Source organism: Euleptes europaea, chromosome 8, assembly GCF_029931775.1.
Source record: "Euleptes europaea isolate rEulEur1 chromosome 8, rEulEur1.hap1, whole genome shotgun sequence".
In the NCBI taxonomy this organism is placed as follows: domain Eukaryota; kingdom Metazoa; phylum Chordata; class Lepidosauria; order Squamata; family Sphaerodactylidae; genus Euleptes; species Euleptes europaea.
The window spans coordinates 10075059-10098045 of NC_079319.1; the positions used below are offsets into that span (position 1 = coordinate 10075059).

Here is a 22987-nt window from a genome sequence, read left to right on the forward strand (position 1 = left end):
TCAAAACTGAACCTTGGGGGAAAGCTTAACCCTGGTCTTCAAAGCAAGTACTATACCGTCTTCCCAAATTTGGCATTTTTTAAAAAAAAAATTGCCCCATTTGTGTGGAAACTTTGCTTTTGGGGGGAAAAAGCAATGCCTGACAGGGAGACCTTTTCCTTACAAAATCAAAGTTCCAGCCTCCTGTTGAACCTGGAACAACTTCAGATCTGTACATACTTAAATAATCAAATGGCATTGTGCATTTTGGCCTCTTGAGTAGTACACAAGGGCCAGTTTTCCTGCATTAATATAGGGACGCAATGCAACTTGCGGGCAAACAAAATCTTAAGCCTTTTATTTCTCGGTATCTGACAACTTGTTGCCGTCCCCCCCCCCCCCTTTTCTTTTTCAGGACTTGGCAGAATTGCTTATCTGCCTAAAGGCGAGATTCAACTCATTGAGAAACCTTACTATTGTAAGGTTTGCATCTCAAAGGGCTTTTGGGGGTAGCAAGGGCTAGTGGGCGTCATGATCCCAGTGTGGGTAATAGCACTTGGCAGTGGGGAACAGTGAGCAGTGAGGACACTCTACTTCCCTGCTGGGGTCATTCTTTGAACTCTCCCACCTGATATTTTGTTTTTGGAGGGGCTGTTGTAACAAATACAGGATTATCTGACCAAGCCTGACAGTAAATAGGTTTAGAAGGTGGCAAACTTGTTGATGGTTAAAGTAACGGCGCATTCAACTGATCAGGCCTAAAAATTCATTTAACTTGCTGCTAAGCAAAAACATGCTCCACATTGTTTGGAGATGCACAGGCGGCAACAGATGTGTATTTAATGATTGTAAATGTAGAGAGAGAGAGACTGATTCTCCAATTTAAAGCTGTCTTCCTGATGTCTGAAGATCTGTATTTTGGGAAGTAATGGGCAACCCAGTGGATTTCCAGCATAGATGGGAATTCTAGATTTTCCCCCCCTCCCAATGGCTTTTTATCTCTTTGCTACATCACAATTAACATAGCTAATGAATTTCAGATATTGCTCATGTAAAGCATCCAGCTTCTTAACCCCTGAATATTTTGGGGTAGTTCCAAGAGAACTGAACTCTTGTATCGGTGATTTGCCTGCTTTTAAAAAATGACAACTTAAGAGTTTCCTGATGGTTTGTAAAGGAGGAGTGCAGACTGTAATTGAGAGGCTGAACTTGTCTATTTGGGGAGAGTTTATTAATGAATTATTTGTATTTATTTCAAAAACAAAATAAATTCGTAACTTTGCAATAGTTTGCATCTGTCCTTTATTGTAAGCCTGGAGAGAGAGAGGTTATTGTTTCTTTCCTTCCTTCCCTCCTCAGCATAGCCTCTCCTAGGGTTGCCAACCTCCAGGTGGTGGCTAGAGACCTGGCAACCCTAGCCCCGCCCCCCGAGCTGGGAGATCTACACCTGATATGGCCCCCAAATGATGTTATAAATGTGCAAATGGCCCTTGGCAGGAAAAAGGTTCCCCACCCCTGCACTACGCCATGCTGGATAAATATCTGATATGAATCGGTATCTGTTCTGAATATACAGCATTTCTGGATACAATAAATGTACTTTGGAAAAATAGAATGGCAAAAGAAGAGGTATCCCTTGAATGGTGCCCACGGTTTTAGCAGGGAAGGGTTGCTTGGTCACAGGGCCTGAAACACTATCACATTCAACATGCAAGGTGAAAAATTACCTCTGTGGTCACATTTTCCTTCAAAAAAAAAGAAAGGGGTTAATTAAAAACAAATGGAAGAGTTGAATCAGGAGGATCAAATCACAGCAGGAACTCTGGAGGTCACTCTGAGCCCACTGAACTAGAAGCTTGGAAAACATGCAATAAATCAGAAAGGGTCCAAGGAGATAAGGAAATAATAACCCTACGAGGAAAGGCTGAGGGAGTTGGGAATGTTCAGTCTGCAGAAGCGGAGGTTGAAAGGGGACATGATTGCTCTCTTGAAGTATTTGAAGAGCTGTCCCTTAGAGGAGGGTAGAGAGCTGTTCCTGTTGGCAGCAGAGGGTAGGACTCACAGTAATGAGTTTAAATTGCAGGCAGAGAGGTACCTGCTGGATATTAGGAAAAAGTTTTTACAGTAAGAGTTGTTCGACAGTAGAATCAGCCACATAGGGAGGTGGTGAGCTCCTGGACAAACACTAGTCAGAGATGCTCTAGGCTGATCCTGCATTGAGCAGGGGGTTGGACTAGATGGCCCTTAACTTTGCAATGGTTTGCATCTCCCCGAACCCCACCCTCCTTAGGCTCCCCCAAAAAAACCTCCCACCGGTGGTGAAGAGGGGCCTGGCAACCCTAGATATGTAGCACTTTCACACATACTGAATAATGCACTTTCAGTCCATTTCAATGCACTTGTTTGCAAGTAGATTTTGCTGCTTCACACAGTAAAAGCCACCTGCGAAGTGCATTGAAAGTGGATTAAAAGTGCATTATTCAGCTTGTGTAAAAGCACCCCATGGTTTCGTCTTTGAGCTCTGAGTCATGGAGGACAGGATACACCAGAAGGCAATGCATGTGTGTAAAGTGTCAATTTGCAGCTGATTTATGGCCACCCAGTAGGGTTTTCAAGGGAGGAGACTAACAGGTGGTTTGCCATTGCCTGCCTCTGCATAACAACCCTCAACTTCCTTGGGAGTCTCCCATCCAAGTCCTAACCAGGGTCGACCAGGGACTGGGCTATTCTGCATCAAGAAGAATGATGCCTGGCCATCGTTCTGAGAGCCAAGGGAAAATATACATTATAGTAATAAAGAGGTGTTCATCACCAAGTTCAGAGGGTAGTGGAAACCTGTGAATTGGTAGTGAAAATTTGAGCAAACCGGGGGGTGGGGGGAGAGAAAACAGAAAGGTTAGCCAGAAGTATTGTGTTTAGGGAGAGCATAAGAAAGGCCATGCTGGATCAGACCAAGGCCCATCAAGTCCAGCAGTCTGTTCACACAGTGGCCAACCAGGTGCCTCTAGGAAACCCACAAACAAGACAACTGTAGCGGCAGCATCCTGCCCTGCCTGTGTTCCACAGCACCTAATATAACAGGCATGCTCCTCTTATACTGGAGAGGATATGTGTGCATCATGACCAGTATCCAACAAGCTTAGGAGATACAAGGATAACTTACTGGCTCAGTGGTAGAGCATCTGCTTGGCATGCAGAAGGTCCCAGGTTCAATCCCTGGCTTCTCCAGTTAAAGGGATTAGGCAAGTAGGTGATATGAAAGACCCCTGCCTGAGACCCTGGAGAGCTGCTACCAGTCTGAGTAGACAATACTGACTTTGATGGACCAAGGGTCTTATTCAGTATAAGGCAGCTTCATGTGTCCATGGGTATAATCAGTAGAAAGACGACAATTTTCAACACATTTGATTTTTAGCCTTTCTGGGGCTTCCCTTTCCTATGGGGAAGTTCTGCCTTTCCTCAGTTTTGTCTCCCACCCGCCCACTCCCGAAAAATCCCTTTGAAGAAATTCTGCTTTTAGTAAGATATCTATCACTAGAGGCAGCTGCAGTTAAAGGCAATCAAAGAGCAGCCCGTGGGTCAGTTGCTGGTGTCGCTGCTTGAAGTAATCCTTCCAACTTAACAACTCTTAGCAAACATAACCCCTGCAGTGCTATTTCTGGGCTGAGCCTAGAGCCTGTTCTCTGCTGAGTCCCAGAGAGCCATTGGCCGGCTGGGGATCGTAAGCCGCTTAACTTTAAGACGGTCCCTGGAAGCAATCAAATTCTCCTTGAGACGGCAAGGTGAAAAGGCGTTGGCAGGGCCGCGGAAGGCGGAACGTCAAAAACCTTGAAGTAGGAGCCATGTCTGATACAGATCAAATCCCAAGCAGATCGAATCCCTCGCTAAGCCATGCACACACGCGGGCAGTCTGCCGCTGCTGAACTCAGGCACCCAAAAGGTAGAGACAATCGAGATGTGTCAGAAAAACTGAGAAGATCTGGGCCATAAAGTGGTTGGTTTCCCCACTCCTCCACATGAAGCCAGCTGGGTGACCTTGGCTAGTCACTAGGGTTGCCAGGTCCCTCTTTGCCACCGGTGGGAGGATTTTGGGGAGGAGCCTGAGGAGGGCGGGATTTAGGGAGGGGAGGGGCTTCAATGCCATAGAGTCCTATTGCCAAAGTGGCCATTTTCTCCAGGGGAACTGATCTCTATCGGCTGAAGATCAGTTGTAATAGCAGGAGACCTCCCGCTAGCACCTGGTGGCTGGCAACCCTACTAGTCACCGTTCTCTCCAAACTCTCTCAGCCTCACCTACCTCACAAGATGTCTGTTGTGGGGAGAGGAAGGGAAGGAGATTGTATGCTGTTTTGGTTCTCCATAAAAGGTAGAAAAGTTGGCATATAAAAACCAACTCTCCTCCTCCTCCTCTTCCTCCTCTGAGATCTCCCATTTCCTTATGGGCAGGATTCCAGGAGGTGGCAAGAAGACAGCTGCATTTTCCTGGAAGAGCGGAGCTCCATTGAGTCCCTCTCCTACCATTTCTGTTGCCTTCTTCCCACCATCTGGATATATCATCTTACCCTCCCCTTCTTTTATGTTCTCTCTCAAATTGTCATGTTGATATGTTTTTATGTTTGGTAATAGTGTGTGGGAGGGCAGATGGCGTGGAGGAGGTATGACGGTGCTCAGCGGGGGGTGGGAGTGGGAATTAACTTGGAACCAGCCTTGCGGAAGAGCAGGATAAAAGAAATGCACCCCGAAAAGCCCCACTCCTTAAAAAAAAAAACCACTTCCCAATTCTCTTTGGAGCTCTTGTTCTCCTCTACTTTAATGTGGAGCGAGGAATTTCTTGCTCAGTTAATTTCCGTGGCAGAAGAGTTGTTATTTTCAGCCCTGCTGGTAACATCTCACCTTTGGGAACATTGTTGACGGGGGCAATATTGAAGAAATGCTTTGTCTCCGGGCGTTTGCCACAAGCCGAGATCTCATGCGCTGGATCACAATAGCGACGTTCAGAAGTCAATGAATACGGCATGTGCTCAGCCAAGGGAGTGTTTTGTTGTGATGTCGGAGCAGCATGAGACAATCACACGGCCTCCCTTGTCGCCAGACTCCTGTTATGCGGTGGAGTTGCAAGCGCATGGCTCCCGAGCTATGCACAAAACCCCCATATCTAACCCCACTGTATTCCAAAGACCTGCGCAGCTTCACTTGGTTAGATCACCTGACTTTACCCTACATTAGGAGGAGGAGGAGAAGGAGAAGGAGGAGGAGGAGGAGGAGGAGGAGGAGAAGAGGAAGAGGAGGAGGAGGAGGAGTTGGTCTTTATATGCCGCTTTTCTCTACTGCTTAAGGAAGAATCAAACCTGCTTACAATCATCTTCCCTTCCCCTCCCCACCACAGATACCCTGTGATGTAGGTGGGGCTGAAAGAGCTCTAAGAGAGCTGTGACTAGCCCAAGGTCACCCAGCTGGCTTCACGTGAAAGAGTGGGGAAACCAACCCAGTTCACCAGCAACTGAATACTGGCAACTGAAGGCATGCCCTGACAGTGGAGGCTTTTGCTTGGGACAGTAGCACATGGTTTGCATCCAGAAGGCTCCAGGGTCGGTCCTCAGCAGTTCCGATTTGGAGGATCTTGGGTAGCGGACGTCAAGAAAGACCTCGCTTTTTGTGAAACACCGGAGAGATGCTATTAGAGAAGACAGTATTCTGTTGGATGGGCCAATGGGGGAAGGCCACAGAGAAAGGTTGTCAGTTGATAGAGGGCACCTGCTTGGTATACAGAAGGTTGCAGGTTCAATACCTGACAAGGCCAAGCCAAGGGCTCTAAGGACGGATGGGGAAAGAACCTTGCTTGGGACGGTGGGGAGATGCTGCTACTCGGAGTAAAGAGTTCCATGCCCAATGGTTAGGGTTGCCACTAGGGTTGCCAACCTCCAGGTACTAGCTAGAGATCTCCAACTATTACAACTGATCTCCAGCTGATAGAGATCTGTTCCCCTGAAGAAAATGGTGGTTTTGGCAATTGGACTCTATGGAATTGAAGTCCCTCCCCTCCCCAAACCCCCTCCTCAGGCTCTGCCCCCAAAACCTCCCACTGATGGTGAAGAGGGACCTGGCAACCCTACTACCTCCCTCTTTGGCCATTTATGCATGGCATTTTGCTCGTAGTCACCCCATCAGAGTTTGCCTCGCTCTCCCCGTGCATTTCTGGGTGTTTCCCCCGCATTTTCTGCATTCTGGCTAAACATGAATCCAGAAAACGCAGGCAAAACACATGGAAACGCACGGGGAGAGCGAGGCGACCTCTGACAGTTAGAAAATACAAGCATGGTCAAAGCAAAGCCCCAAAGTAGTCAGCAGGGTGACTGCGAGGAAACAGCCAGGCAGAAATGGCCTTTGTTATCACTAACCGATTTTCAACGGAGTGGCATGGATTCTCCGAATTTCTGTCCATCCTTGAGTTAAACAGGCATTCCAGCTATCCCTTTCTTTCCTTAAAGCAGCAAGCCTTGTGTGGACTTTATTCCACCACTGGCCAGGGAGTGTCTGTAGGGCTGCCAGCTCCAGGTTGGGAAATGCCTGAAGATTTTTGGGGTGAAGCCTGAGGAGGGCAGGGCTTGGGGAGTGGAGGGACTTCAGTGCCATAGAGTCCAATTGCCAAGGCAGCCATTTTCTCCAGGGGAACCGATCTCTATCGGCTGGAGATCAGTTGTGAAGGGTTCACAGGAACCACGTTGTCCATTGGAGGGTCATTGCACCTTGCATGAGAGTCCAGCTGACTGCGTCCTTACTCTAGGGAGATCAACACTTACCTTGTTCCTCGGTCTCAAGGAGTTTTTGTTGGACTCTATCTTTGGGCATTTCCTACATCATTGTGACTATTGTGGTTTGCATGTTGTAAGCCTTTTGAATTCTGTTATTCTTTAGTAGATTTTAACCTACTTTTTCAGTGAAATAATTTCTGTTTGTTATTGCGTAAGCATATTTTGTTCAGACTGCTGTTTGTTGGTTGAACCCTAGGTATCTGGCAACCTTAGATGCAGTCAAATGGGGGGACATACAGGTGGGTGGGTGGAAAGGGAAGCTTGAGGGGCTAGTGGTGGGCCGAAGGGGGTCCTTGGGCATTGTCTACCTGCCCCCCTCAAATGGGCACTGCTCTCTGCTGCAGAGGAAGATTCTCTGAGCTGCCCCAGACAGTTTGGCCAAGCTGCTAGGAAATTCTTCCAGCAGGCAATGGGATGTCATTCGCTGCCATGGGTACATTCAGGTAATGCAGTTGACCAGCTGGTGCGTTTTTGTACCGATTTTTGCAACGAGACCGGAGTCCCAAGCTCGCCATCCCAGCCATTCCATTTGAACAGCACAGCAAAACAGAAAAGTCAGATAACAGGGCCGCCGGCAGAGATGTCCACCGGGCTGAAAATCCTGCTTATTAAGAGGACTCTAAAAATAGGAGGATGAGCCAACGGGGGGCTTAGCCTGTACTGTTTAAAAAAGCGAAGTCAACCGACACGCCTCAAACAAATTTCTCTCATGTGCGCGAGTTGCAAAAAAAAAAAAAAAGATTTTCTTTTATTTTGATCCTCTGTAAAATCAGAGCAATAATGGGTAGGATTTTGAATGGAGTCCCCCACCCCCAACTTCTCCACACGGGACCCCTTTAGTTTGCAATTTCAGAATAATCGTGAAAATGAGCCAAATCGGCAAAGATGTCATTGGGGTTCTTGCAGCTCAGGTTGCAAAAGCAGGCGTTGATCCACATGATTTTCCGGGAAAATCCAGTCCCGTCTGGGCACTCGAAGCTGACCTCAATGGTCTTTGATTTGTAGGGAGCGCAGCACCGATTGTCCACGCAGATGCCGCAGTACTTCGGCCTGTAGACGGTCTTGCTCACGCATCCGGAGAGGGTATAGTTCGTCGGCTCGTCTCTACGATACACCGCTAGGCATTTCTTCCCAGGCTGGAGGGCAAAGGGAGCAGATGAAAATGCAAAAGGAAGAAAAAGAAGACGGCAGTCTATCAAAAGTAGGGTTGACGATTCTGGGTCGGGATGTTCCTGGAGATTTGGGGTTGGAGCCCAGGAAGAGGGAAGTTTGGGGAAGAGAGGGGGCTCAAAGGGGTATAAAGGGCTCAAAGCCATAAAGGCCACCCTCCAAAGCAGCCACTTTCTCCAGGGGAACAGGGTTGGACTATATGACCCTGGTGACCCCTTCTAACTCTATGATTCTATGTATGTAGTGGAGATTAGTTGTAGTTGTGGTAGATCTCCAGGTTCCACTTGGAGGTCAAAAGGGGCCATGGCTCTGTGGTTGATAGGGTTGCCAGGTCCCTCTTCAGCACCAGTGGGAGGTTCTTGGGGCAGAGCCTGAGGAGGGCAGGGTTTGGGGAGGCAAAGAGCTTCAGTGCCATAGAGTCCAGTGGCCAAAGCGACCGTTTTCTCCAGGGGAACTGATCCCTATTGGCTGGAGATCAGTTGTAATAGCAGGAGATCCCCAGCTAGTACCTGGAGGTTGGCAATCCTATTGGTAGAGCACCCGTTTTACATGCAAAGTCCCCAGGATCAATCCCTGTGATCTCGGATTACTCAGACTAGGAAAGAGCTCCCAGTGGTTGCTGCTGAATATTAAACAATATATTGGAGACTCCCTCATTAGTCTGTGCATGTGTTGGCATCCCTAAATGGCTCCTTGCCCCAGTGGAAACCACCCTTATTCAAAGAAAGTTGTACAGGACCAGATTCTTTGTACAGTGGCATCATCACATGATGCGTAATGAAGAAGGGGGCGGAAATACGTCTCTATTCCATACCTTAATGTGTTTGGCAATATCCTCCTCGCACGGGCGCAAGTTGCAGAGCCGGCTCTCCTTCACGAGGCGACACTGGTCGTTCTCATTGGAGATCCGTGTGGAGATGCCGACCCCACAAGTCTTTGAGCAGAGGCTCCAGGGGGACGTGTGGGGGATACAGTTTTTCTGCCAAGATTCAATCTCTCCTTCATAAACTGCAAAATAAGCACATCAAATAAGATGCATGCCCACCACATTCATAATAAGATGCACGCCATCGTATTCCCTATCGCTATGTATGGGTGTGAAAGCTGGACATTGAGGAAAGCTGATAGGAAGAAAATAGATTCTTTTGAAATGATTTGATCTATAACCCACTGATATATATATATATACATATATACATATATATATATATATATATATATATATATATATATATATATATATATATATATATATATATATATATATCTCAGTGGGTTATAGATCAAATCAAGCCTGAACTGACCCTAGAAGCTAAAATGACTAAGCTGAGGCTGTCGTACCTTGGTCACATTATGAGAAGATAAGTCAATGGAGAAGACTATCATGCTAGGAAAAGGCAGCAGGAAAAGAGGAAGACCCAACAAGAGATGGACTGACTCTATAAAGGAAGCCACAGCCCTCAATTTGCAAGACCTGAGCAAGGCTGTCAAAGATGCTACATTTTGGAGGATTTTGATTCATAGGGTCGCCATGAGTCGGAAGCGACTTGACGACACTTAATACACACACCGCCACCACATTATCCAAGATCAGGAGGGACTTCTACTTTTTATGTTGGGGGACATTCACGCAGGGGCTTCTACTTTCTATCTTCTTTTGGTTTGGGGAGGGAGCTGATACGGTACTGAGATGTAAATTGGATTAGGGAGATTAATCCATATCGAAAGCCAGTGTGGTGCAGCGGTTAGCGCTGGATTAAGCCAGCTTCAACTCCCCACACAGCCATGAACCTAACTGGGTGGCCTCAGGCCTACCATTCTTTCTCAGCCTAACCTACCTCACAGAAGATAAAATGGAGGAAGAGTGGACAATCCATGCTGCCCTGAGCTCCTTGGGAGGAAGGGTGAAATTAAAAAAAAAACGCAATAAATAACACCTGTAAGGTAGATTGAGGCAGATGTGAGAGGCAGCCATATTTGTTTAATTACATCATGTCTGTCTCATTTGCATTGAATATGGAGTGGGGGGAGACTGGTTTTTAACACAAAGGGCGAAAATGCATGGTCGCTTTATCCTCCTTTAGTCCCTATTTCAGCCAGGATTCAGCCAGGATCGAGCGCATGCGTTTCGCCTAATGTGCATTCGTTCCTGGCTAAAACAGGGATTAAAGGAGGATAAAGCGGCCATGCATTTTCGCCCAAAAAAGTAATCTGGGTGAGGGAAGCTGAACCCCGATTGGCATGCAACATTGGTGATATTGTTACGTCACTTCCAGGTAAAACTGGGAAGTGACAAAGGGTAGCTCATTAGGAATCACTAGAAACTCTATGGTAAAACTCTAGGGTTTCTGGAGATTCCCAGAGTGACCTTGTGTCCAGGTTTTCCCTCGAAGTGAGGTAGTGACATCACCGATGTCACTGCTTTTTAACAGGGTTTGCCAGCGGGAGACTTCTCACTATGGAAGTCTTTCTCACCACACTCCCCATTCCTCCTCTTGGGTATCTTCCCTATTGCACCCATCTAGGATAAAAGTGGGTGAAAGAGAGGTGTCTGCTCCCCTCACTGATGCACACCAATCATTTAAAAAAACAGGCCCCCTTCCACCTGCCTTCTGCCTTATATATGAGCAGTGCATACATAAGAACTACAAATGTGGGTGACATTAAATGACAGCACATTGGCTGCAATTATGGTTTTGACCAAGGTGGGGTAGGGTTGCCAGGTTTATTCTTGATGGTTTTAGATATTACTGCCACCTGCACTGAAGGCCTACAGTTTTACTGCATTATAGCCAAAGTGCATAGTTGTTAGCACGTCAGACTAAGACTAGGGAGATCTGAGTTCAAATCCCTACTCTGCCATTTACCTATCTCTGGTCGTTTATGCATGGGTACTGTCACTCACGTTCACACACACACATGGGTCTGTCTTGGTTGTTCCTTGGAGTTATGCATGAGTTTTCCCTCCATCAGAGATGCCCTCGCTGCCAGCCCTCACAAATCCCAGAACGTCCTGTTCCTCTGTTAACTCAATTTTTCCCTCTCCCCTGAGCTCAGCCCAGGTGAAATCTCCGTGCATAAGGAAAAGAGTGGGACATGCAAGCTTAGTTTTGCTTACAGCCAATTACAAAGCAGGGTGTAAAGAGGTGGGGATTCAAATGCGTCCTGCTTCCTGGGAGCTCTTTCTGAGCAGAAGAAAGGCTTTTAAAAACCGAGGCTTGGATCCCCCCCCTTTTTTTTCAGATTGCTTAAAATGCTTTTTTATGCAGCAATTGGGTTTGGTGGGGGACGAACTTTTCTCTCACTACAGCCAGTTATGAAGCAGCATTTCAAGGGGTGGGGATTCAAATACTTCCTGATTTGAGCTTGGAGACTGCAAGTGCATAGATTCCCAACAGGAAAGTGTGGGTCCAGCGAGGAACGAACCTCAGGTAAAACTCCCATGTATAAATGACCTGTCTTTGGGACAAGATTGCTTTTTGACTTACATGAACTCCCAAGGCAGCTTGCAATGTTTAAAAAACACGATACAAAACACATATAAAACAAATGTTCAGGGGAAGCGGAACATGAGTCCTTGCACATTGCTCTCTGATTGGCTGTGGCAATTGCAGCATATGGGGGGGGGTTTGAACCTGGGACTCGTGTACAAAACCTGTAGTGTTTTAGAGGGGTTATGGCGCCACCTAGTGCTAATTCTCTCAATTTCTTGTTGCAATAAGGTCTTTGTGGAATCCGCATCACAAAAAAAACTTCAGTTCTGTCTCTTGTCTTGGATGTTTAACCGACCATTCTGCTTGATGGGCAGTAGATTTAGGAGAGAGAAAAAATACCTTGCTTGAGGAAAGGTTGAAGGATCTGGGTATGTTTAGCCTGAAGAGGAGAAGACTGAGAGGGGACATGATAAGCATCTTCAAGTACTTGAAGGGCTGTCATATAGAGGAGGGTGCCGAGTTGTTTTCTGTTGCCCCAGAAGGTCGGACCAGAACCAACGGGTTGAAATTAAATCAAAAGAGTTTCCGTCTAGACATTAGGAAGAAATTTCTAACAGTTAGAGCTGTCCCTCAGTGGAACAGGCTTCCTCGCGAGGTGGTAAGTTCTTCCCTGGAGGTTTTTAAGCAGAGGCTGGATGGCCATCTGTCAGCAGTGCTGATTTTATGATACTACCTGGCAAGCTTCCATGGCAGAGTGGGGAATTGGACCCTGGTCTCCCGGATCTTAGCCTGACACCATAACTACTACACCACACTGTCTCTAGACCAATGCACAGAGCACCAGTCTACACTAGTGGTTAGGAGAATTGGGGACATGTAACATCAGCTGAATCCCTACATCATATCCAGGGGGAAACCCAAGAGACATATGGTACCTCTAGGAATCACTGGAAACTATGGTAAAACCATATACTTTCTGGTGATTCCTAGATCTACCCTTTGTCATACTTGGAGAGGCTGCAGGCACCAGACCCTGGGGGTAGGGAATCCCTTGCCCTGACCAAGGAACTAGCATGCCTAATGGTTATTAGCCAAGAATCTCCATGTCCATGCTGGAAGAGAAGGACTGTGCAATGTCTTTTGGCACTAAGCACAACAGTACTTCAGGGGGATCAGTACAGCTGGTAAAATGCAAGAAATTCACAACTACCTCCCTATTACACCCCCAGTGACCCCTACTCCATGCCCAGAAGATGGCCAAGACACCCTCCCTCTCATCATCTGCCTAAGGTCATAGAAGGAGCATTGCTGATGGACGGCCATCTAGCCTCTGCTTAAAAACCTCCAGGGAAGGAGAGCTTACCACCTCCCGAGGAAGCCTGTTCCACTGAGGAACTGCTCTGTCAGAAAGTTCTTCCTAATGTCTAGACGGAAACTCTTTTGATTTAATTTCAACCCGTTGGTTCTGGTCCGACCTTCTGGGGCAACAGAAAACAACTCGGCACTCTCCTCTATATGACAGCCCTTCAAGTACTTGAAGATGGTTATCATGTCCCCTCTCAGTCTTCTCCTCTCCTGGCTAAACATACCCAGATCCTTCAACCTTTCCTCATAGGACTTGGTCTCCAGACCCCTCACCATCTTTGTTGCCCTCCTCTGGACACGTTCCAGCTTGCCTACATCCTTCTTAAATTGCAGTGCCCAAAACTAAACACAATCCTCTTGGTGAGGTCTAACCAGAGCAGAGTAAGGCTATACCATCAGTTCATGTGATCTGGACACTGGGTTTCCTGGAAGCATCACGGCAGGAAACTGCACGCTGGACTAGATCCACCTAAGGTATTCCCCCCCCCTTATGTTCATGTTTTCTACTCGCCAACACTGCCCATACCTGGCGAGGCGACGTGTCGTGGGGATGTCTTCCTGATCTTCTTGGAGTAGTCACAAACCCACTGCTGGCAGCACTGGCCCGTCATCTTAATCTGTTTGGGATTGGGGCACCACATCAGGGGCGGCTTGGAGTCTCGGCACAGGGGGACGCAGCCAACGGCCCCATTGATGCAGCTGCAATTGTATTTGCAGTTGGGCTGGAAGGCCTCGCCGTTCTTGTAGCGGACGCCATTGAGGAGGCAGCCCACCCCGACGACTTCTGCAGGTGGAGCAAGGCAGGAGAGAAGGGAAAACCGACGTGAAAAGCAGGGTCGGGAGTATAACGGGTACATCTGGCTTTTGAGGGAAGCTCAGCCTGATGGGTTTTGGGCTTACATAACAAGACAGTGGTGAATCCCAATACAATCTTATTTTGGACAGAATCTGTGTTAGGGTTGACAACCTCCAGGTACTAGCTGGAGATCGCCTGCTATTACAACTGATCTCCAGCCAAGAGAGATCAGTTCACCTGGAGAAAATGGCCGCTTTGGCAATTGGACTCTATAGCACTGAAGTCCCTCCCCTCCCCAAACCCCGCTCTCCTTAGGCTTCGCCCCCAAAAACCCCCACCTGTGGCAAAGAGGGACCAAATCTGGCCCACGGGCCTTATGTTTGACATCCCTGCATTACACCCCACTGAGGTCTAGGGTTGCCAGATCCCTGTTTGCCAGCAGTGGGAGGTTTTGGGGGAGGAGCTTGAGGAGGGTGGGGTTTGGGGAGGGAAGGGACTTCAGTGCCATAGAGTCCAATTGCCAAAGTGGCCATTTTGTCCAGGTGAACTGATCTATGTTGGCTAGAGATCAGTTGTAATAGCGGGAGATCTCCAGCTAGTACACACCGAGCTCCCTCCTCTCCCCAAACTTCATCCTCCCTAGGCACCAACCCCAAATCTCCAGGAATTTCCCAAGCTAGAGTTGTCAACTCCAGTTTCCACAAACGTTCGCAATAAACCTGGCAGTGTTGTCTCCAGGATAGTGACCGCCTCCAAATATCGCATTTTGACTTTGTACAAAAATGGGATCTGGTACTATCCTATAATGTCTGTACTTCACCACACTGATGCTTTAATCTGGCACAGGGATGGTTTATACTAGTAGGGTTTGGTTTTAAACTAACACCGGAGAAAACTTCCCATTACTGATACCCAGTTACAACCAGGTCTCTGTTTTTGTACAGGCCTTGCCAATGTTTTGCATGGCTTGGACGCAAAACCAAGTTCTCAATACACCGCTGGACCATTTTTGACACTCAATGGGTAGTTTACAGTGAAATCTGAAACGGTTACAAGCTGTGCGGAGAAATTTTCTATAGAAATGAATAATAAAGGCTTCAGTCTGAATTTAACTGTGGGAAGGAGACCAACGCTGTGTGAAGCTATTCATGTAGGAAGACATTTTATCATTCCCCCCCACCAAAAAAAAAAAATCATTGAGAAAGAAACACGAGGTTAGAGCTGGTTTAGAATGTCAAGGAAATCCAAATTACATTTTGCTAATAAAACAGTCAAACACAATTGTTTTATGACCTGAAACAACTTTTTATTACCCTGAAACAGCCGTTGTTTCATCCAAGGAAAGGGAAATTCTGCTGTCCCAATCCAGGTTAGGCCAGTCCCTCGCTTTCAGTCTAACCGACCTTACAGGGTGGTTGTTTTAATAAAACAGAAGAGGGGAGAACAATATTGTGAGCTGTTTTAGGTCCCAGTTGGGAAGAACAGCTATTGAACCCACCCCAGGCTCCAGACCCAAGTCAGCTGCAGATGAAGGACCTCTGGATCCTGCCTTAGCGGGGGTGCCAGCTCCAGTTGAGAAATACCTGGAGATTTGGGGGGGTGGAGCCTGAGGAGTGAGGGGTTTGGAGAGGGGAGGGACTTCAATGCCATAGAGTCCAATTGCCAAAGCGGCCATTTTCTCCAGGGGAACTGATCTGTGTCGCCTGGAGATCAGCTGTAATAGCTGGAGATCTCCAGCCACCACCTGGAGGTTGGCAATCCTATGCCTTAAGTGGATCCTGGATGGGCAGCAGTGGCTTAAAAAAAGAGACATACTTCCTTTCAAGCTACCCCAGGATCCATTCAAGTAAGGATACCGAGGAAGCATCTCTGCAGCCTGTCTTAGATGAATCCTAGGTGGGCATCGGCAAAGCAGTTGCATTTAGAACATAAGAACATAAGAAAAGCCCTGCTGGGTCAGACCAAGGTCCACCAAGTCCAGCAGTCTGTTCACACAGTGGCCCAACCAGATGCCTCTAGGAAGCCCACAAACAAAGACGACCACAGCAGCATTGAATCGTAGAATCATAGAGTTGGCAGGGACCGCCAGGGTCATCTAGTCCAACCCCCTGCGCAAGAGCCCTGTGGCGCAGAGTGGCAAGCTGCAGTACTGCAGTCAAAAGCTCTGCTCGATGACCTGAGTTCGATCCCAACATAAGTCAGTTTCAGGTAGCCGGCTCAAGGTTGACTCAGCCTTCCATCCTTCCGAGGTCGGTGAAATGAATACCCAGCTTGCTGGGGGTAAAAGGGAAGATGACTGGGGAAGGCACCGGCAAACCACCCCATAAACAAAGTCTGCCTAGTAAACGTCGGGATGTGACGTCACCCCATGGGTCAGGAATGACCCGGTGCTTGCACAGGGGACTACCTTTACCCTTAGATATATATAGACACACACACACACACTGTAAGAATGTAACTATGTTTTGTGTTAGTTGAACTTAACCATAAAAAAGCAAGTAAATCTGAGTTTTAACAGTTCTGTGAGGAGCTGAGTTATTTCTCCACAGGGCTACTGATCCTAACAGTTTCAGTAACCAAAGCCACTAAACAAAATTTTGCTGTTTAACTCTGCCTGGGATTATGTAAAGTAAAAGATAAAACTTTCGCAGGTTCTATCACATATTCAAAAGAATATTGACTTTACTGAAAAGATCCCAGAAAAGAGAAATAAATCTTTCTCTTCTTCACCTCTTGGATGGCTTCAGTTAATAATGCCAATCAAAAATTGTGAAGAAGAAACAAGAAGTCGGCATTTGCTACCCAGGAAGCAGGGGGTGGAGGTGGAAAATGTCGCAGCGGTCTTATGACGACCCCACAAGGGGTTTGCAAGGCAAGAGACATTCGGAGGGGGGTTGCCATTGCCTGCCTCTGTGTCACAACCCTGGGATTCCTCAGTGGTCTCTGGGGTTGCCAACCTCCAGGTGGTTGCTATTACGAGAACCAGCATGGTGTAGTGGTTAAGAGCAATGATAAGGAGCGGCAGACACTAATCTGGTGAACTGGGTTGGTTTCCCCACTCCTACACATGAAGCCTGCTGGGTGACCTTGGGCTAGTCACAGTGCTCTCCGCGCTCTCTCAGCCCCACCTACCTCACAGGGTGTCTGTTGTGGGGAGGGGAAGGGAAGGTGATTGTTGTAAACCGGTTTGATTCTTCCTTAAGTGGGAGAGAAAGTTGGCATATAAAAACCAACTCTTCTTCTTCTACAACTGATCTCCAGGCGACAGAGTTCAGTTCCCCTGGAGAAAATGGCTGTCTTGGCTAATGGACTCTATGGCATTGAAGTCCCCTCCCCAAGCCCTGCCCTCCTCAGGCTCTGCCCCCAAAATCTCCAGGTATTTCCCATCCTAGAGCTGGCAACCCTGGTGGTTTCCCATCTAAGCTCTGACCGAGGCAGATCCTGCTTAGCTTCTGAAATCTAGTGAGATCAGGCTTAGACCTGTGCTGTGTCCTTAATCCGAGGCATCAAAATAAGGAGGCAGCCTAGTTTAAAACAGGAGCACATTTTAATAAGTCCCAGTTCTTCGTCTGCCGGGAGCTGCAGTGGCAACAACTTCCTTTCTCCCTGTTCCTGTCCACACCAAGTCCTGGAGTGAACTTGGGCCCTGGCCAAGATTCCAGGTACAGAGTTATCAAAACACCACAGCCACCACCTGTTCAAATAGTGAAAGGTTGAGGCTGTACTAGAAAGAGGGTCACCATCCTCCAGGTGATGGCTGGAGCTCACCCGCTGATCTCCAGGCAACAGAGATCAGTTCCCCTGGAGAAAATAGCTGCTTTGGAAGGTGGACTCTATGGCATTCTACCCCATTGAAGCTCCTCCCCAGAACCTGCCCTCCACAGCTCCACCCCAAAAATCTCCAGGTATTTCCCAACCTGGACCTGGCAACCTAGGTCCTCTGCCATAAGAACATAACAGGCCAAGGCCCATCAAGTCCAGCAGCATGTTTACACAGTGGCCAGCCAGGGGTCTCTAGGAAGTCTCTAGGAAGCCTCCAACCATTTGGTTAAAAACAGCTTTCCTACAGGTCCAAATTGATTCCTCTCCCCTGTAAGATATTATTAGGGTTGCCAGCTCTGGGTTGGGAAATATCTGGAGATTTTTGGGGTGGAGCCTGGGGAGGGTGGGTTCTGGGGAGGGATTTCAGTACCATAGAGTCCAATTGCTAAGGTTGCCAGGTCCCTCTTCACCATCGGAGGGGAGGTTTTTTAGGCGGAGCCTGAGGAGGGTGTTAGGGATACCGTGGACTGCCAAAAAAAAGATCAAATCAAGCCTGAACTGACCCTAGAAGCTAAAATGACTAAACTGAGGCTGTCGTATTTTGGTCATATTATGAGAAGACAAGAGTCACTGGAAAAGACAGTCATGCTAGGAAAAGTTGAGGGCAGCAGGAAAAGAGGAAGACCCAACAAGAGATGGATTGACTCTATAAAGGAAGCCAGAGCCCTCAATTTGCAAGATCTCAATTTGCAAGATCTGAGCAAAGCTATCAAAGATAGGACATTTTGGAGGACTTTGGTGCATAGGATCGCCATGAGTCGGAAGCGACTTGATGGCACTTAACACACACAGGGCAAGAATATATGTATGTCACTTACGTGCACACACTCCTATTTCGTACCTAGGTCTGTCTCTGCTGTAGTCACAGTACAGGCCCCTGTGGAAGTCACAGGCGTCGGCTTCGGTGCAGTTCTCCCCGACCTGCTTGGCGCACACTTTGCAGCATTCGCAGCCGTCCGTGATCAGGCTGACGCCCACTGGGCACACAGGCGGCGTCTTGGGGCACTCGCAGGGCCACTTACAGTACTGAGTCCGGGTGTAAGCCTCGGTCGCGGAGGAGGTGGCCGGCGGCATCGTGGTGGAGTTCTGGGAGAAGGCCTTCGAGAGAGCAAAAACATAGCAGGGAAAGATTATAAAGCAGCTCTCCCGTGCCCGCCTCCCTCAAAAACAACAAATCCAGAAGAACCTTTTCCGCACCAACATCCTTTATGAATCATCTCACAAGCATCCCCATCAAAGCAGATGCTACGGGAGAATGCATCCTTCTCCCTAGCAGCTGAATGCCGACAAACATGGTCCATAAAATTAAGAGCATGAGGACATAAGAAAGGTCCTGCTGGATCAGACCAAGGCCCATCAAGTCCAGCAGTCTGTTCACTCAGTGGCCAACCAGGGGCCTCTAGGAAGCCCACCAACAAGACGATGGCACAAACATCACCTCCCGCCGATGGTGAAGAGGGTCCCGGCAACCTTCCCCTCCCTAAACCCTACCTTCCCCAAGTTCCTCCCTCAAATCTCCAGGAATTTCCCAACCCAGAGTTGGCAACCCTATTCCTGACTTCTGTTTGGCTAACTCCGAAAAGGGAGGGACTTTTTTTCCAGCAAACAGCAATTCATCCCCATTTGGCATGAGCTAGTTCCTTACTGGTGCCCCAGCATCCAAAATAAGGGTCATGAGTAGGGTTGCCAGGTTGCCACTGGTGGGAAGTTTTGGGGGCGGAGCCTGAGGAGGGCGGGGTTTGGGGAGGGGGAGGGACTTCAATGCCATAGGGCCCAATTGCCAAAGCAGCCATTTTCTCCAGGCAAATGGATCTCTATCGGCAGGAGATCAGTTGTAATAGTGGCAGATCTCCAGCGAGTACCTGGAGGTTAGCAACCCTAGCCATGACCTCAAAATTAAGAATAAACTGGCTTCAGGTGTGGAAGGGGCATCACGCTGCTAGAGACCCGTCAACTTACTCTGCGCTGTCACCTGGTTAGGTCCTGCCTTCTGGAACACTTAATCGTTTTTTTTTTTCTTTTTAGTCTTTTTCTTCCTTAGAAGGCTTGGCCGATAATGCCAAAATTACCATACAAGACTCAGTTGCATGCAAGCAGTGGAGTTAATCGCTTTCCTTTCAAACTGAGTATAAAGGATGTTCAGCCTTATTTCTTTGGAGGCAAAGGTTCCCAGCACCCCAGTAACGGAATCTTTCGATTCCTTTTGTTCACGGCCTTTAAAACCAATTTACTGCACCGCATAAGTTTTTTCCCCCTGTGCTTTCCGTTCAGCTCTTTGAAGACGGTAAGCCAACCCCAGGTCAGGTGGAAGGCTAATTTGCTATTTATCTCAAATCTTTTTGAATACTTAGTATTGCTTTTGGTTAGCAGTTCCTTCCTTCCTTTTATTTAAAGAAAAGGGGAAAACATTCTATGCTTCCCCCAAGGAGCATGGGGTGATTTGAAGATACAAAGAACTATCTGCATTCATGCACAATGACCTTATGTGGTAGTAAGGTTGGCAGGTCCCACTTCGCCACCGGAGGGAGGTTTTGGGGGGCAGAGCCTGAGGAGAGCATGGTTTGGGGAGGGGACTTCAATGCCATAGAGCCCAATTGCCAAGGCGGCCATTTTCTCCAGGTGAACTGATCTCTATCTGCTAGAGATCAGTTGTAATAGCAGGCGGTCTCCAGCTAGTACCTGGAGGTTAAACTAAACAATTGTTACGTGTGCTGATCAAACGCAAGTTTTCTGGAAAAAAGTCCAAAAGAATAAGGTCCAAGGAATACAAATAAAGAGTCAAAGTTCTATGATGTCCAAAATCCAATTCCAGGTTCACAGTTTCCAATTCCAGGTGCTCAACTGCGATATCAAATCCAAAACGACACTTCCGGATCTGTGTTCGTTTCGCAAAGAGTTATGCTTCATCAGTTGTGTATTAGTCTAGTAGCATGTCAGTATAGCTTATTGCGGGGTACAAAGACCTCTAGAAAATACAAAAATGAGCCCGACAATCATAGATTTTTTTCATTGGGACTTACCTGGAACTTGGTGAATTAACCGGAGGTTCTGTATTATTATTTGTGCAAAAAAGCAAGTACACCTTAAAATTATTTTATGGAATTTTGAATCAATGCGGGTGAAGTGAACCCAGCTTTGTGTTATGTTATATGACTAATAATAGAACATGCTATTGATTACATTGTGTCTTATTGGTGTTCAGGTCTTAATATCTTTGGTATTATAAATATTTGAGCTTAAATGGAGCTTTGGTGCTGCGTTTTTCCAGAGTACCTGGAGGTTGGCAACCCTAGTGGTAGGCCATGCTGAGAGATCATGACCTGCTACTGACTAGCTAAGGCTAACTGAGAACTGGTACTCAGCAGTGCAAAGTTTCTCCAGTCTAAGCCTGTTGATTTCAATGGACTTACTCTTAAACCATGAAGCTGCCCTATACTGAATCAGAATATCAATCTATCAAGGTCAGTATTGTTGACTGTTCAGACTGGCAGCAGCTCTCCAGGGTCTCAGGAGGAGGTTTTTCCACATCACCTTCTACCTGACCCTTTAACTGGAGATGCTGGGGATTGAATCTGGGACCTTCTGCATGCCAAGCAGAGGCTCTTCCACTGAGCCACAACCCTGGAGTATCTCTTTAAAGGATTGCTCTGCAAGCCTTCCTGGTTTCCAACTTGATGTATTTTCTTTCATTCTTTCCTCCGCTATGTTTTTCACAATAGATACTGTTGTAACTCCTTTTGAAAAGTTTTTCTCCCCCCCTCTCACCCTGCAAATTCTAAATATTGGGTGTGTGTGTGAAATAAATAACTGACATTTGGACACATGACAGCTTAAACGTATTTACTCATAGCATGAATGTAAAATACAGACTGGTCAGAATGTTCATTTGCATTACAAATTCCTCTCTCTCTCTTTTGTTGGGGAGGGGAGGCTAGACTGCGATTGGCCCCAAGTCATCCAATAAACCTCCTGACCGAGATAAGCTTTGAACCCAGGTCTTCTGAGACCAACAACCTAACAACTAGATCAGTTCTTTTTTTCTTGGGGGGAGGGGATTACTACAACTTTGGGGAATTTTTAAGCATTCATAAGAGTGAGCGGTTTATTTTAGAACAGGGGCAGTTAGGATGGCCAGTTTTTGTTTGTTGGTTTGTTTGTTTTTAACTAGCCTTGCTCTCGTGCCTGTATCCATAGTCTGAATAATGATGAAAAGGGGGGCGTCAGGTACTGAATGTACAAGTGTACAAACGATAAAAAGTACCCCACTATTGGTGTGAACTTATAATCAAGACTCACAATGTAATATGTACCTTGGCTACTATTGTATGTATTCATATATACAAATGCATTGTGAGTCTTGATTATAAGTTCACACCAATAGTGGGGTACTTTTTATCGTTTTGTTTGTCTTGTATCCATAGTCTGACGGACATGCATAGCTGCAGCAGGTGACTTTTTCTGGACAGGGAGATGAAATGATGAGGAAAGCTTTATAGGCTCATTGGTTCTTGTAGGTTATCCGGGCTGTGTAACCGTGGGTCTTGGTATTACACAGCCCGGATAACCTACAAGAACCAATGAACTCTGACCGTGAAAGCCTTCGACAATATCTTTATAGGCTCAGTCTGTGCAAATCAGGCCACTGTTCAAAAAACACAGGAACAGGGCTAGATTTTTCACCCTTAATGAAACTAGCAGAATGTCAGAAAACTGCCTTTTTAGCTGGCTTTTCTACTTTTTCCCCTTTCTTGTGGCTCCACCTAGTGGTACAAAATTTATCGCAGGGATAACATCAGTTGCTGAAGAAGAAGAGTTGGTTTTTATACGCCGACTTTCTCTACCACTTAAGGAAGAATCAAACAGGCTTACAGTCACCTTCCCTTCCCTTCCCCACAACAGACACCCTGTGAGGTAAGTGGGGCTGAGAGAGTGTGACTAGCCCAAGGTCACCCAGCTGGCTTCATGTGGAAGAGTGGGGAAACCAATCCAGTTCACCAGATTAGCCTCCACCGCTCCAAAGCACCGCTCTTAACCACTACACCACGCTGGCTCTACATGTGGTGTAGTGGCTCAGAGCGGCAGACTCTAATCTGGAGAATCGGGTTGGTTTCCCCACTCCTCCAGATGAAGCCTGCTGGGTAAACGTTCTCGGTCACAGTTCTCTCTGAACCCTCTCAGCCCGCACGGAGGCAGGCAATGGCAAACCACCTCTGAATGTCTGTTGCCTTGAAAACCCTATGGGGTTTCCGTAATTCACCTGTGACTTGACAGCGAAGGAAAAAAAGGTACATTTAATTTTAAAAATGCAATCTGTTAACTCATTCTATTACCTTGACTTTGACTGGGAGGGGCTGTGGCTCACTGGTAGATCATCTGCTTGGCATGCAGAAGGTCCCAAGTTCAATCCCCAGCACCATCAGTTAAAGGGACTACGCAGGTAGGTGATGTGAAAAACCTCTACCTGAGACCCTGGAGAGCTGCTGCCGGTCTGAGTAGACAAGACTGACTTGGATGGACCGAGGGTCTGATTCAGCATAGGGCAGCTTCATGGGTTCATGTGACTTTTGACGACCCTAGCAAGTCACTTTCAAGTGAGCAGAGGGGGTTTG

General features: G+C 47.3%; 1 protein-coding gene across 1 annotated transcript in view; it reads right to left on the minus strand.

The window, feature by feature from the left end:
• Positions 1-7625: 7625 nt before the first annotated feature.
• The window catches only part of CCN4 (cellular communication network factor 4), a 28197-nt gene continuing 12835 nt past the window's right edge, over positions 7626-22987 (minus strand). The window contains exons 2-5 of the mRNA XM_056853982.1: positions 18197-18476; positions 13287-13544; positions 8776-8969; positions 7626-7927 (exon numbers count right to left, since the gene is read on the minus strand). Of these exons, the coding sequence (XP_056709960.1) occupies positions 7628-7927; positions 8776-8969; positions 13287-13544; positions 18197-18476 (1032 nt within the window). The 3' untranslated portion in view covers positions 7626-7627. The remainder of the gene's footprint in view (positions 7928-8775; positions 8970-13286; positions 13545-18196; positions 18477-22987) is intronic.